Here is a 15,354-nt window from a genome sequence, read left to right on the forward strand (position 1 = left end):
ACCATAGCACATTTTGAGAGTTGCATTTCCTCGCGTTCGGTAAAAATGTGCTTTTTATAGTAGTCTGACCTTAGAGTCCCTCATAGCGTGAGGAATTATTGTATAGTAATGCCCTTATATAAATATAAATATATATTTCGGGAATAAATGATGGATTTTTTCCCTTATGAGGTTTTTTCACGCTAGCTACTTGATAAATTCTTGTAAAAGAATTCGTCCTATTATTGAATTTAAATATATTACCAGAATATATTCAGTACTGAATTTATTCTGAGAAAAAAGCATATTTTCCCAGATGCAATTCGAAATTCCCGCCATTTACCTAGGGAAATAGCGATGAACAGTCTTCCATATACTATATTGGATACACGATGTTCGGTTGGTATGTTGATTTTCTGTTTACTTCTATTTTTCTTGACCATATTATACTGACGAGTAGAGGTTGTATAATACTACAATAACTACGAAATCATGATCTATAATTTAGTCTGTTTTTAAGGGGTTGGCTTTGAGAGTTGCATTTCCTCGCGTTCGGTAAAAATGTGCTTTTTATAGTAGTCTGACCTTAGAGTCCCTCATAGCGTGAGGCATTATTGCATAGTAATGCCCTTATATAAATATAAATATATATTTCGGGAATAAATGATGGATTTTTTCCCTTATGAGGTTTTGTCACGCTAGCTACTTGATAAATTCTTGTAAAAGAATTCGTCCTATTATTGAATTTATATATATATATATATAACTATAAAACAGAGTTTGTGTGTGTGTATGTTCCTTATGCATTCCAAAACCGGGGTGCAGATTTTGACGCATGGGGTATCAAAAGATTCAGTACTATTTCGGCTACCAATTAAACTTTATTTTTCATTGACATATTTGCATTACAAAAATTTAGAATTATAATCTTTTACATAAGTCAACTATTGTAAACATTTGCTATTCTACATGTTTTTGGTGACAACAATTTCAGTATTGCAATATTGCATTTCTAAATCTCTCAGAGAAAAGAGACAGTAGCAGCACGATAAAGTGATGTTATGTTGCCAACTTACTGTGGCAGTCCCATGAAAGAGAAGAATGCTACTGCTATTTAGCCCTAGAAAACACCGTTTCCTAGGGCCAAATTTCAGCATTGTTCATCACAAAATGACCGAAAAACATGTTTATAAAAAAGAGTTGTTTGCTTCACGCTACTCGTGTGCCGATTGTACCCATAAGAAAGAAACAAATAATACAATGTGGATGTAGGTTATAACAATCGGGCAACGCCGGGATGCATTGCTAGTGTGTGTGTGTGTGTGTGTGCGTGCGTGTATGCATGTATATATATATATATATATATATATATATATATATATATATATATATATATATATATATATATACAGACAGGCATGGCTGTGCGACTAAGAAGTTTGTTCGGCAATCACGTGGTTTCGGAATCAGTCTCATTGTTGTGCGGCCCCTTGGTCATGTGTCTTTAATTATACCCCCATGACGAATGACTTGCGAGTAAATTTGGTAGATGGACTCTCTCATCTCTCTCTCTCTCTCATCTCTCTCTCTCATCTCTCTCTCTCTCTCTCTCTCATCTCTCTCTCTCTCATCTCTCTCTCTCTCTCTCATCTCTCTCTCTCTCATCTCTCTCTCTCTCTCATCTCTCTATTTGTGTGTGTGTGTTAAATGCAAGCTTAATAAATGTCCAAATATTTTGTTATTTAAAGTGTACAAATAATGATCAAATATTGATATCTTGATTTCAATCGTATCATTTAAAATTTACCAAAACCATCTCATCTATTATTGTATTGTAAGCAAGGGAAAAAATGAATGAAAACAATAAAAAATATCTGACATACTTCATCTTTTCGTTTTGTTTTTTTGCTAGCTCGTTTCCGCCATTATATCTTCTGGAATTTTTTAATTGCCCAACCATATTGGGTTTCTTCCGGCTCCTCAAATGTGTTACATTACATTTGTCTGTCGACAATTTTTTTTATCATCAAATTCATTCTTTTATCTCACTCCACTGTTTTTACACTGTTACAAACAGCCACAACTAACGAAGAAGTCTCTGTACAAATAATACTGAACTTATGATTCCGCTTGACTTTAGGTCACACGTGATGGATTTTTATAAAATAATCTCGTTGCAATATCATGTTTTAAAAATGCTTAAATACAAACGTTTATACAAAACTAACATTTGTATACATATGACACTCCAATAACATGTTTATTAAAGAAACCAAAAAATCGATACACCAGGCTAAAAACGTTCTCCATTACTGTTTTATATACTTGTTCAACCAGCGAGAAATAGCAACCAAATGACCCTCAAATCAAGCCTTGGTCTTAAATATATTAATTCTTAAGTAAGACATGATTACGGTTGAAACACTTTTGAATACAAGTCTGCTTGTAGAGATGCATAATTTCCAATTCAGATAGGGCTGCCAACCGAAAATTTTAAAAAGCATTATTTCGATATTTAAAAAGCACTAAAAAGTACAAAATAAAAGTGAAACGTCCCCGCCCCCAAATACTAAGCAAAAAAAAAATACTAAAAAAATCATGGAAATAGACATGAACATCAAAGTATCTCCATTAAAAATGCCAATTCTAGTTAAATTAAATTGAAATTAACATAATTACTTTTTATTTTTTAACTCCATAATATTTTTGAAGATATCCCAATCAATTTTTGAAGATATCCCTTTTCATGTAGAAGCTGAAGTTTCACATGGTTTATACGTACCCATGGATCCAGTTTTCCTTAACAGTTTGCTAGGTATTTTATAATTATAACAACACTTAGGGCTTTATTTAAATCTATATTTGATACTCAAAACTTCTCTTAGTGTTTCTATGCTTAGACAGTTACGCTCATTTGACTTTATAAAATTCATATGGCTGAATATGCTCTACGTTAGCACTATGTAGGTGAAATGAGAAGTGTTAAAAGTAGACTCAGACAAATGTTCAAACAGATTTCCCGCTGTCGAATCCCTATTCAATCATACCTTAATCCAGATAGAAACTGTTTGAAACCTGTGGTGTCCATCGGACATTAACAATATTTTCCATTAAAAATCAATTTTTGTCAGAAACACTAAATCTTCATTAAAATGTTTTTCAAGGTCTATAACTGCAGGCTTTATTGGTTTGAAGACATTCTGCTACAGTAAAATAACCCATTGATTATAAAAGATGAAAAATATTTCGAATATGCTGTTTAATTTGCTCCAAAACGTCTTCAAGAAATTTTATGCATCGGCCTCTTATTTTCTTCGAGCTCAGTAAATCTATACTCAAAGATTTCCTTCTCAAATTGATAACCAAGCTATGGCTTCGGATTTAAATAATCCCGCACTGAATCATTTTCATTTACTTTCTTTTCTGACATTTTAATTATTGAACTGGTTGAATTAACGAGCTGCTGAAGATCATTAAATAATTTAGTGGGATCTTGTGTTTCTGTCTCAATTTTTTGTTAATTCTTTGAACATCAGAAATTATTTGCTTTAAAAAGAGCAGAAAAACATAATTCTTCTTGCCACAAATTGTTACTGCCTGAATTATGGACATAAAATTTTGAATTAAATTCTGATTATGATAATAAAAAAAAAGACAAATAAAAAAGCACTGAAATTGTGCCGAAAATTAACGGATTTTCAACTAAATTTAGTACGAAAAACACTAAATTGACAATCCTGAGTTCAGCCTGGCGTTAATCAGTATCAACCAAACATGTGTCAATACGTACTTAAATGTACCTCGATAGCTCCCACCCTCTCTCTCTCTCCACACACACACACACACACACACACTTACAGGGTTAAACACATCTGTATACTTTCAAATTACATAACATACAAGAGCACGTCACGACAGATATCTTCCAGGGCGAAGCCAGCGAGGGTGTCTCTATAAAGTCGCTCGATCTGCCAGAAATAGCAACATAAGCTTCCTTAGAACACATCGCACCATTTTTTCATAAAAGAAAACAATGGACTTGTATTTTATCGGTCCCAGAAGGACTCGGCAGGATTTGAAATCAAAACGCAGAGTGCCAGAATAGATAACCACAAAGATTATCGTTCAACGGTGTAAAGACTTTGCCAATTCACCGACTTTCCGCTGACTGTGAACCTATATTTTATGTCTGCTTGAGTAGACGTAATAAAAATTATCATCATGGACAATAATGAATAAATACCATTCCACAAATATCGAGGAAGAGGAACAGTCGATAAAATCAACCTTAATATTTGACTGGTATTTATATTATTAGCCTTACAAACATCAAAAGGTAAAGGTGATCTCGGAAAGTGATGTAACTAAATACTTTTACTTTCTAACTTTGGTGCAGATTCATCTGCCATTTTAATGATAATATTCATTAGTTCCAATTGATTGGTTATTTATTCCTCCTTAGTCTCACCACTCTATATTACCCTCTCTTCCTTCTTCATTTTATTACCTCTTCCTGTCTCCATTTTTGTTATCTTCACTTCCCTCTACACTTTACTTCCTTTTCCTTCCACTATCTCCTCTTCCCTCTACTTTTTGCCTTCCCTTCCCTTAACTTTTTAGCGCCCTTTCTTCCCACTCTACACTTTCTTTTCCTCACACTTATTACTGCCTCTTGCCTCCACTCTTTACCTCCTCCTCCATCCACAAAACATCCTCTTTAATATTGATATATATCTACATTGCTCTATCTAATTGTCTTCTGTTACCACTGTGAGATCAAATTCCATTCTGCTTAAATATCAGCACCAAACAAGTACCGGCACTAAACCAGTATAGATTACATTTACACGTTACCCTACAGTATCAGCTCTCCGCGCTGTTACTAAGGAGATTACATACTTTCGTGAGAACACACACACACACACACACACACACACACACACACACACACACACACACACACACACACACACACACACACACACACACACACACACAGAAGTATAACCCAACAGAGAACAATACACACATATGCAAAATCTGAGCATAAATATGATTGCAAATTTAGAGCACATCAAATGAATCAATCTTTTAAACACACATCAGCACACATGCACACACACACACACACACACACACACACACACACACACACACACACACACACACACACACACACACAGAGTCACCCATAAGAACATGTACGTAGCTAAGGCGTGTATATATATATATATATCTGTGTGTATGTGTGTGTGTGTGCGTGTGTGTAAATAAATAAGTTGGAAGCAGCTCTTCTCTGAGGAATATAGTTTTAAAATGTCACTGTAGTACGCGCCGTAGAGCTGCCGGCATGATTGTTTATTTCATACAAACAGAAGTAAAAAAAATATATAAAGAAATATCTAAAGGTCGTTTTCCGTGTACTACTCGGCTTCGGGATTAGCGATTCGGGTTTTTTTCCAGTTATTCCAAGTGTCGGAACTTCAGACGTGGCTTGTACCTAGAAAATACCTGAAGATTTTTTTGTAGGATACGCTTAAAAGTCGCAGCCCCAACTTTAGGTGAAAATTTCAGGGGAAAAAAGTGGGACTTATAGTCGAGTATATATGATAACACACATCTGGAAACCTGTGAAAACTTTGCAAACGCTAAGTCTCACATTCTATGACCATCGTTCATAGCAAACACACATCCAATAGAGCCAAGACTACACTCCAAAGACTAGGTTTTCTTTACGACCAGAACATGCTACAGCATTCAAGAGTTCTTCCCATCTTCAAGGCATAAATATAACCTACCTTAGAGTAATGTTCACAAATCTGGGATAAAGTAGATGTTATTGTTACATTTTAGATTACACCTAAAAATAAGTTATGTGATTACTAAACTTTCACTCATCATACTACAACCATTGTCCACGTGATATTTCTCTTCTTTTACTGTTACTAAAACTGTTCCAGTAACATACCTTCCACTATGATCTTGTTACTCCCATTTTCCTTATCCACATTATACCAACTTTCAAACTTTGTACCAAACATTTCACTCGTGTTTTCTTCCCTAGAACTGGAACTCTCTTGAATTCTCTATCAGCTCACACTTTCCCTACATCCATCAACCTTCAGATGTTCAAGTTAAAGATCAACTGCATCCACCTCACCAGTGTGAGATCTACAAAAGCAGTGAGTACTGACTTTCTCAGATTGTCCTATCTACCAAACATGTTAAAGTAGATTATTTGTATCCAAGCAATAATTATCTTCTGTATCGTCCGACGAGATTTAGCAGATTAAGACGCCTCCAGCTATCCAATCGTTCTCCTACCACCTTATCTGGCTGTTCATAACAACTAGTCTATAAGCATACATTTTTATCTATTTATGTTTATTTAAATTCGATGGTTTCCGTGCAGGTAGATAATATTGAGACAAAATGGCCAAGTGGCTAAAGTATCTGATGGTCAGTTCAGTTGGGATTTTTTTCCATTACTGAGTAGGGTAATTGTCTTAGCTTAGAGGACGAATAAAGTTACCGTCCATAACTTTCTCGTGTAAGTTTCTGATATTCATTTAACGTTAAAAGAAATCGAAGTTAAGTACAAGCACTTATTGTCTATTGTGCTTCATGGATGGATTAACTTTATTTCTTCTAACAGAGCTCTTTATCCCTTAAATATAAAAACTACAAGAATTGATAGAATGTCGATATCCAAGTGATGAGTTCATGGTCTGTATATCATTACTAGTACTTTGTTCTGTCTACGGTCAAGACTCACAAATCTCGTTTATAATTTATAAATAGAAAATCTAAAGTTTGAAGTGCTTATGAACGCAGTGCTTGCAGAAATGTTAACGGTTTACTGCATTAAGGTTCATTCTAAGCAGAAACCCATCGGTCCAAATTTCATCGTTACGGAGTTAACAAAATATAAATCAGTTAAATACTAAGGTCGAATCCACGAACCAAATCCTCTCTCCTACAAAAAGGAACTTAGTGTCAATCTACATTAAATTTTATAGATATTTGGATAGTGATTGAGATTGCTTTAATGTTGCAAAAACGTTTGGAAAGCAATTTACATTCCTTTCGTAATAGGGTCTACGTTAAGAATGCTGCTCCATAGTCGTTTTGGTGCCGAAGTCAGAATTCTGAAATCGATAACGAATATGATAAAAAGATATACAGGCATTTATCTTTCTCATTCGTGTGATAATTATTCAATTGTTTGGACATTTTGTGATTATAGGCAGATATCAAGTGAACTTTTCATAGAAAGTGAGGTGAATTGATCTAATGTAGAATAAAATGTGTTGACGTGAAAAAGTACAGGATTCTCGAGGCAGATTTGACTTCTTGAGCCATGAACAAAGTGACTTCAATTCTACGTTAGAATAGTGTTTGAAATACTTCAGATACTTGCCAACAAATAAATCAAAATGTCTGGTGCTTAAATCCTTCCTATGCCAATTTAATATCTACAGGTACGATAAAATAGATAAAATGTTGGCAAAAGAAATTCGGCTTGAATTCAGGACGTCGAACTAGCATGATGTTTATCTTAGTCGTTTGGTAGGTTACATTCTGAAGTTCCAGTACAACCTGGAGAGTCTTTATGCAAGAAAATCTTTAGTGATGGGTTGGTGGAGCATCCAAGACATATCATTATTCTCAACTGTTTAGCACTTCGAAAAAAAAAAGGACAAGAAAAAGAAAACGCTCAGCTCTATGAACCATCTTATAACATTGTAACTAGGCATTAGTTACAAAGCCACATGACCTCATATTTAAAGAAGACTGTAAAAATGTTTGATGTTCATCTGGCAGTATTAGTAAAATGAATTACCTTCAACAAAGAAGTGAAATCAAGCCGAAAACTTGACTTCTCTGGACTCACCACAATGATAATAATTCTTACTTAGCAAAGCATAAAACTTCGTTCTTTTTTCTCTTTCTTCTTTTTTTTTTTGTTAAGAAAAAAAGGAAATGTGAAACATGTAAATACGCGAGTCTTGCATATGTAACATACTAGAATGAAAAAAACTTCGATTAACTGAAATATCTTTGCAATTAGTTGACGAAATCTCAGTCTAAAGGGATTTAAACGCCATAAAACAGCAAACAAGCGATGTAACTCCAATAGAGTCAACTGAAAGTTTGGAAAAAATAGAAAATACAGTACGGGAATGGATTCTTCTTTATAAAACCAAAAATGACCTCGTTGCTATCAACCAGTCGGGGAAATACATTTTCTCAGTGTAGGTTATGCAATATTGATGTTTCAAACAAATATGTCTGAAAAGAAGTGTGTGTATGGGAGAGGGCAGATGCTAAAAATACAGAAATTAGTGGTAGCAAAGTCGAAACGAGTGAGAAGAGAGAATGATACGAAATATATCTCTACAAATTTTCTTTAAAGAATATACATTTTTCAAATAGTTATGAGGAAACAAAGTAGGTTAAGGCGGATTAGATCAAGTTTTATATTACATTTTCTAAATTTTCTTTTATAAGAATTACCACCTCACCTGTTTGTTTTAAATATATACACTATACGAGGGAGATTTTGTCCACTAATTGCAAATATAATCTCACTTAATCAAAGTATTTCAGTTTACTACATTACATATGTGAGACCCTACTCTGCGTTTAATACGCAGAACACTCTCCCGTGGTTTTGTTCCTCAGCCATAATTGTTCTTATGAAAACATATGATGTCTTTAGTTCTCCCATGAATATTAGTTAATTAGTGATTTCAAATTTTGGCACAAGGCTAGTAATTTCGGGAAGTGGGTAAGTCGATTACATGGACTCCAGTGTTCAACTGGTTCTTATTTTATCGATATCGAAAGGATGAAAGGTAAAGTCGACCTCGGCGGCATTTGAACTCTAGACATAAAGACGGACGAAATGCCGCTAAGCATTTTGCAGGCGTGCTAATGATTCAACTAGTTCGCCGCCTTAATATTCATAAATTATTGTCACAGGAATAGATTTCTATCGGGATTCGAAACCAGGACGCAGATGTAATTCTCAATTGATTTACTACCACCTCATGGCTCTCGCCACAAGACCGAGTCACACGATGCATAAAATTAACAACACAAAACAAACTGATATATTATCATAACTCCTTAAAACAAACAGTAACACGATATAGCTATCTTCCTTCCTCACTAGGTGCAAAATAGTTTTATTTCACTTTTCTTATAAATAACTGCATCTTCTATTTCACTGCCGACCATTAACAGCGAGCCTTACCAATAGTCTCTCAATTACCAGCCTTAACATCCCCACCAAGAATACCACCGCCAATATACCACCACCACCACCACCACCAACAACAACAACAAGAACAACAACAACCACCACCACCACCGGCAACAGCCCGACCAGCGATACTACCAGAAACAACTAAAACACTATCAAAACCATCATCAGTATCAACATTATCACTATAAACACCATTAATACAAACAGGAAACTCTACCTCGTCGGAATCTGCTAGAAATAGTGACCAAATTTCCTTAAAAATACATTCTCTCGTATCAACAGAAGATAGGATGGTCTTGGTCGGAACGGTTTCGATTGTTACGCTGTTCCATCAGGACTGATTTTGGCAAAAAATAACAATACCACTACCAGTAACAACAACAACAACAGCAGCAGCAAAGCTATTAAGTATCAATTATATATCTTTATATATATATATATATATATATATATATATATATATATATATATATATCTTATTCAAAAGCAGCCAATAAAGGAAAATAAAGATTTCAAGAAATATTTCGGTGTTTCGTCAAAGAGGTGGCAACACTCGAGAAGACTTCCTTCAATTAATTTCATTGATTTAGGACAGGCACACACTCTCTCTCTTTCGCACGCTCATATACACACACAAAACGCGCGCGCACACACACACACACAAAACGCGCGCACACACACACACACTAATTAACTCATAAATAAACGCATTAACACATACATACACATACTCACACACATAACCGCATCATTACCCGAGAGAGACAGACAGACAGACAGACAGACAGACAGAGAAGAATAATTTATGATCGTTACAGCTGGCAGCTTGCATCTGCATATTCAATGTGAGGTGTCAACTGTCGCAATCACACTCTCATACATATGTATGTATGTATGTATGTATGTATGTATGTATGTATGTATGTATGCATGTATGTCATTGTTCAGTTTTATTTCAAGATTTCTTGCCAATAGAGAAACAGCCGGCTTCTAACCTAGATATAAGGCTCCTTCCTGGAAAGCTGGGAGCCTCTAGTCCGTGACCACACATTGGCGACGAATCTCAGATGGTTGCTCTCCAATGAATAGCCGTGGCATTGGAATTCGGCAGCTAGACTCGTGACTGGCTGGCCTCTTTAGGATTACCGCAGAAAAAGTGGGGTAAACATCGGACACGGCAACTCGATCTAGCCAGCATACCGCAGCTGGCGGATCTCCCACTTAGCGGTCGGAACACTACTAAATCCTGTTTCACAACCTCTCACCTTCGGGGCCTAGAACATCCGCACTCTCCAGGACAAGAGTGACATTAATCGACCAGAGCGACGTACAGCCCTCGTCTGCAAGGAACTTTCCCGCTTTAACATCGACGTGGCAGCCTTAAGCGAGACTAGGCTTCCCGGAGAAGGCAGCATCAGAGAAGATGGCTCCATATACACCATCTTTTGGAAGGAGAAGAATCCTAATGAACCACGCATCCATGGAGTTGGCCTTGCCATCAAAACGCAACTCGTGGACCAACACAGACTCGTCCCAACTGCCGTCAATGAGCGCCTGATGACTGTTTGGATCCCATTCATTCGGGACAGATTCCTTACGCTGATCTCTGTGTATGCCCCTACCCTCACATCTGAAGACGACGTCAAGGCTTCGTTCTACAACCTGTTGGACCGTACTATCCGGATAGTCCCCGCGCAGGACAAACTCGTCGTGTTGGGGGACTTTAACGGCAGTGTCGGCAGTGATCATTGTCTGTGGAATGGCATTCTTGGCCATCACGTCATTGGGAAATGCAATGCCAATGGCCAGCTCCTCCTGGGCCTTTGCGCCGAACATGAACTTGTCATCAGCAACTCCCTATTTCGTCTCCCTACTCGACAAAAAACAACCTGGAAACACCCACGGTCTAAACACTGGCACATCCTCGACTACGTTCTGACAAGATCCAGGGACAGACGAGATGTACGCATCACTCGCTCCATACCTGGTGCAGATGACTGCTGGACGGATCACAGCCTTCTTATTTCTCGCCTTGACATCAAGATCCGCTGCTCACCAAAGCGGGTCTCAGCAAACATCCGTTGCCGATGCTTTGACTGCGCCAAACTCCAGAACTCACAGGCATCCCAAGACTTCAGAGAATCCATTGAGATACATATGATGAACCTCCCAGAGCCAACCTCCATTGAGGATCGCTGGAGCGGCCTTCGTGAAGCCATGATCGCTGCCGCCGAGGAGACGATCGGCTTTGCTCAGAAGAAGGACCAAGAGAATGATGAAACCATCTCCCGTCTTATCGAAGCCAAACTCCGGACGCGCCTAGCTCTCGAGAACCATTCCACTGCGGAGAACAAATGAAAACACTAGCATGCATCAGCAGAATGCCAGCGAGGAATTCGAGAAGCTCTGAACATCTGGTGGCAGAGGAAAGCAGAGGAGATGCAAAACTATGCGAACCAACGAGACTTGCGCAGCTTTTATGTCGCAACCAAGGAGATCTTCGGCCCCACAAGGTCATCAGTGGGCGACCTGAAGGACGCAGCTGGCTTTACGATAACCGACAGCCAGGGAATCCTCGATCGCTGGCAGTCCCATTTCCAGTGCCTACTTAACGACCACTCACGCACTCCTGACGTTCTCCTCCAAAACACCCCACAGCTCCCCATCCGCCATTGGATGTCCCTGCAGCCCTCACACCATGAGGCACTTGCGCGCGTGAAGCCGGGGAAAGCTCCAGGACCAGACAACATCTCGTTTGAGATTTTCACGCACGGAGGTGCTGAGCTGAGAAATCACCTGATGCTTCTTATTCTAAAGATCTGGGAAAGGAAGACCCCCCACCACGAACGACTTCTGCGATGCAGCTATCATCACCATCTACAAGAAGGGAGACCGAGAGCATTGCAACAACTATCGAGGCTTCTCACTCCTGAGTATTGAAAGTAAGATCTTCGCCCGTATCCTACTCAATCGCCTCCTCATCCTCGCGGAAGACGTGCTCCCTGAGTCCCAGTGTGGCTTTCGACCCTCTCGAGGTACAATCGACATCATCTTTTGTGCCTGTCAACTCCAGGAGAAGTGTCAGCCTGCAATGTTCATCTTCTGGGATCTAAAGAAAGCCTTTGACAAGGTCCCCCGTCCTGCAATGTGGGCCGTCCTTGCTCGGTTTGGATGGTCGGAGGACTTCATTGCCCTGGTCCGCTCCCTCCACGACGGCATGTGGGTAGGGTATGCCATCAAAATGCCTTCACTGACCCGTTTCCCATCACTGGGTGTCTTAAGCAAGGATGCATCCTGGCACCAATCTGTTTCTCTTTGTACATAGCCGCCGTGTTCAACGAAATCCCACTAGACTCGCCTTCCATCAACATGCGATATCGCTTGGATGACGGACTTTTCAATCTCGCACGCCTCCGTGCAAAGACGAGGACCTCCGCTATCTCAGTCCGTGAGATGCAGTATGCCGACGACAATGCCACACCAAGCCGGACCGCAGATGGCCTACAAAGGACGGGCGATCTTTACAACGCGGCTTACGAACGCTTCGGGATGCAGGTAAACACATTAAGGACCAAGACACTGATCCAACCTGCACCAGGCCAGAACAGTCCATCCTCAAACATTAGCATCAACAGCCAACTCCTAGAAGTTGAACACTTCACATACTTTGGAAGTATCCTTTCGAAGACCCTACGTGTGAAAAAGACGTGGAGAACCGGATTGGGGCTGCCCACTCCGCCTTCGGGAATCTCAGCCAACGTGTATTCTTCAATCATGCGCTGACCATCCGGACAAAGATCATGATCTTTCGTGCCATTGTCCTGTCAACTCTACTCTACGCTTGTGAGACTTGGACGTTGTACAGCCGTGACTTCAAGCGCCTTGAATGCTTCCAGCAATCGAAGCTACGATAAATCCTCAACATACAATGGGAAGATCACGTTACCATCAACGAGGTTCTTCGCCTCGCCTCACTACCAAGTGTCAAAGCCACCATTCTACGCCATCGTCTCCGCTGGGCAGGTCACATCCAGCGTATGGAGTCCTCTCGTCTCCCAAGGATCATGCTCTACGGAGAACTTGCAATCGGAATAAGACGCAAAGGATGACCGAAATTCCGTTTTAAAGACCAACTCAAACAAGCTTTGGCTCAAGCTAACATCCAGCCATCCTCATGGGAACAGATTGCCATGGATAGGACAGCCTGGAGGACTGCTATCCGCAATGGAGCCAGCTCCTTCGAGCAGAACAGACAACAGAATGAGGAGGCAAAACGCAGGAGAAGAAAGGAGCATCTTCAACATCTTTGACCTGCACCGACCATCCCGTGCGAGTTCTGCCCACGACTCTTTCACCACCGACTTGGACTCCAAAGTCACTTTCGGCACAAGCATCAACCGAGGAGACTAGAGGGAAACTGACGAACCCAATGCTCGGACACGAGCTGGAGTCGACCAGCGGTTGGAATAACCGTATAAAGGAATATATATATATATGTGTGTGTGTGTGTGTGTGTACACATACGCGCGCGCGCGCGCACACACACACACACACACACACACACACACACACAATAACACATACACACACACGTGAGTGGACAAGCGAAAGGAAGAGGCACTGAATACATTTCGTAGGCGTTGCATATATCATTATTTAAAACAGTTTGATGCGGCCCCGTGTGACTTAAAATTTCATAGGCTTCTTACAGAAACCTAACTTGTTGGGATCAGTTAACCGAATGGAGGAATGCAGGAAGTCCAAGATGGCTACCAGAAACTGTGCTGCCATTGGTCAAGGCGGGTCACATGATATTGTTTAGAAGTGAGATCCACATTCTAGTAACATCAATCAGGTGCATTGTACAGAATTTCTTGAACTGCATGGCTGGTGGTGTCTTGCTGCCTGGATGAACTCAAGAGATTGCAGGTCTTCGACGTGAGAGATGATCAGTGTTTCTTTTATATATGCATTTATGCACATATACATGTATACACACACACACACACTCACATACATACATACATACATACATACATACATACATACATACATACATACATATATATATATATATATATATATATATATATATATATATATATATATATATATATATATATATATATGTATATGTATCTCTGTGCGTATTATATACAAACACACATGTGCGTGCGTGTGCGCGTGCATATGTATGTGTATCTATCTATCTATCTATCTATCTATCTATCTATCTATCTATCTATCTATCTATCTATCTATCTATCTATCTGTCTGTCTATCTGTATTTATATCTCCTGTTAAACCCCTGTCAATCTTGCCTGGACAAGATTTTATAAAGAAGACTTACAGGTGACTATACATTACAAATAACTGTTATCTAAACAATAGACCGCTTCCTTATGGCTGACACGTCTTAACAATATTGTCGCTGCAGGCGTTGCTATCAGTACGCTTAAAAGCCGGATAAGACACCGCTCTTTGTGTATGAGTGGGGGGGGGGACTTGTTGGTTAATTTGGGTAACAGAGCACCTTTGTTCTTAAATGAGACCTCGATAAAAATAGTTTATCGGGCAGTTGTTTTGTGATAGGTTACTAAGTTCGGTAATTTTGATACTAACAGGAATGAGAACGTTTATATACATACATACATGTATGTGTGTGTGTGTGTGTGTGTGTGTGTGTATGTGTATGTATGTATAAGGCATAAATAATGTTCATTACACATCTCTTTATTAGTGCATTTTGACTGGCTAGTGTTATCGAGCATTAAACTAATACAGCTGTTTGTTGTCTACACCTGTCTTCGTCTTTTATTTTTTTGTGAATTCTCCCCATATATATATATATATATATATATATATATATATATATACATATATAGATCTGTTCAGTTTGGCTCACAGATTTTTTTATTAATTTTTTAAACTAAATTTGAAATTTCGTATACTGGTGTAATTTCTCACGCAGAACACGGTTTACTTTGAACATTTTGGACAAGATTTCGTATTTTAGAAGTATATGCATGCCATTAGGCCAAGCTTGTCAAGAGTGTTGTCACAATATTTATAAATTCTTTCGTTTTCTTTATGCTAACATAATT

At 38.8% G+C, this 15,354-nt stretch overlaps 1 protein-coding gene across 1 annotated transcript; it reads left to right on the forward strand.

Annotated features, from left to right (window-relative positions):
- The first annotated feature begins 1,149 nt into the window (after window positions 1-1,149).
- Window positions 1,150-11,608, forward strand: LOC149136498 (protein CFDP2-like). The gene is made up of 3 exons (XM_089348350.1): window positions 1,150-1,247; window positions 6,044-6,161; window positions 10,529-11,608. Exons 1-3 carry the CDS (start codon window positions 1,150-1,152, stop codon window positions 11,606-11,608), a joined length of 1,296 nt encoding a protein of 431 aa, XP_089204476.1.
- Window positions 11,609-15,354: the final 3,746 nt, after the last annotated feature.

Source organism: Octopus bimaculoides, chromosome 3 (assembly GCF_046866305.1).
Source record: "Octopus bimaculoides isolate indiv1 chromosome 3, ASM4686630v1, whole genome shotgun sequence".
In the NCBI taxonomy this organism is placed as follows: domain Eukaryota; kingdom Metazoa; phylum Mollusca; class Cephalopoda; order Octopoda; family Octopodidae; genus Octopus; species Octopus bimaculoides.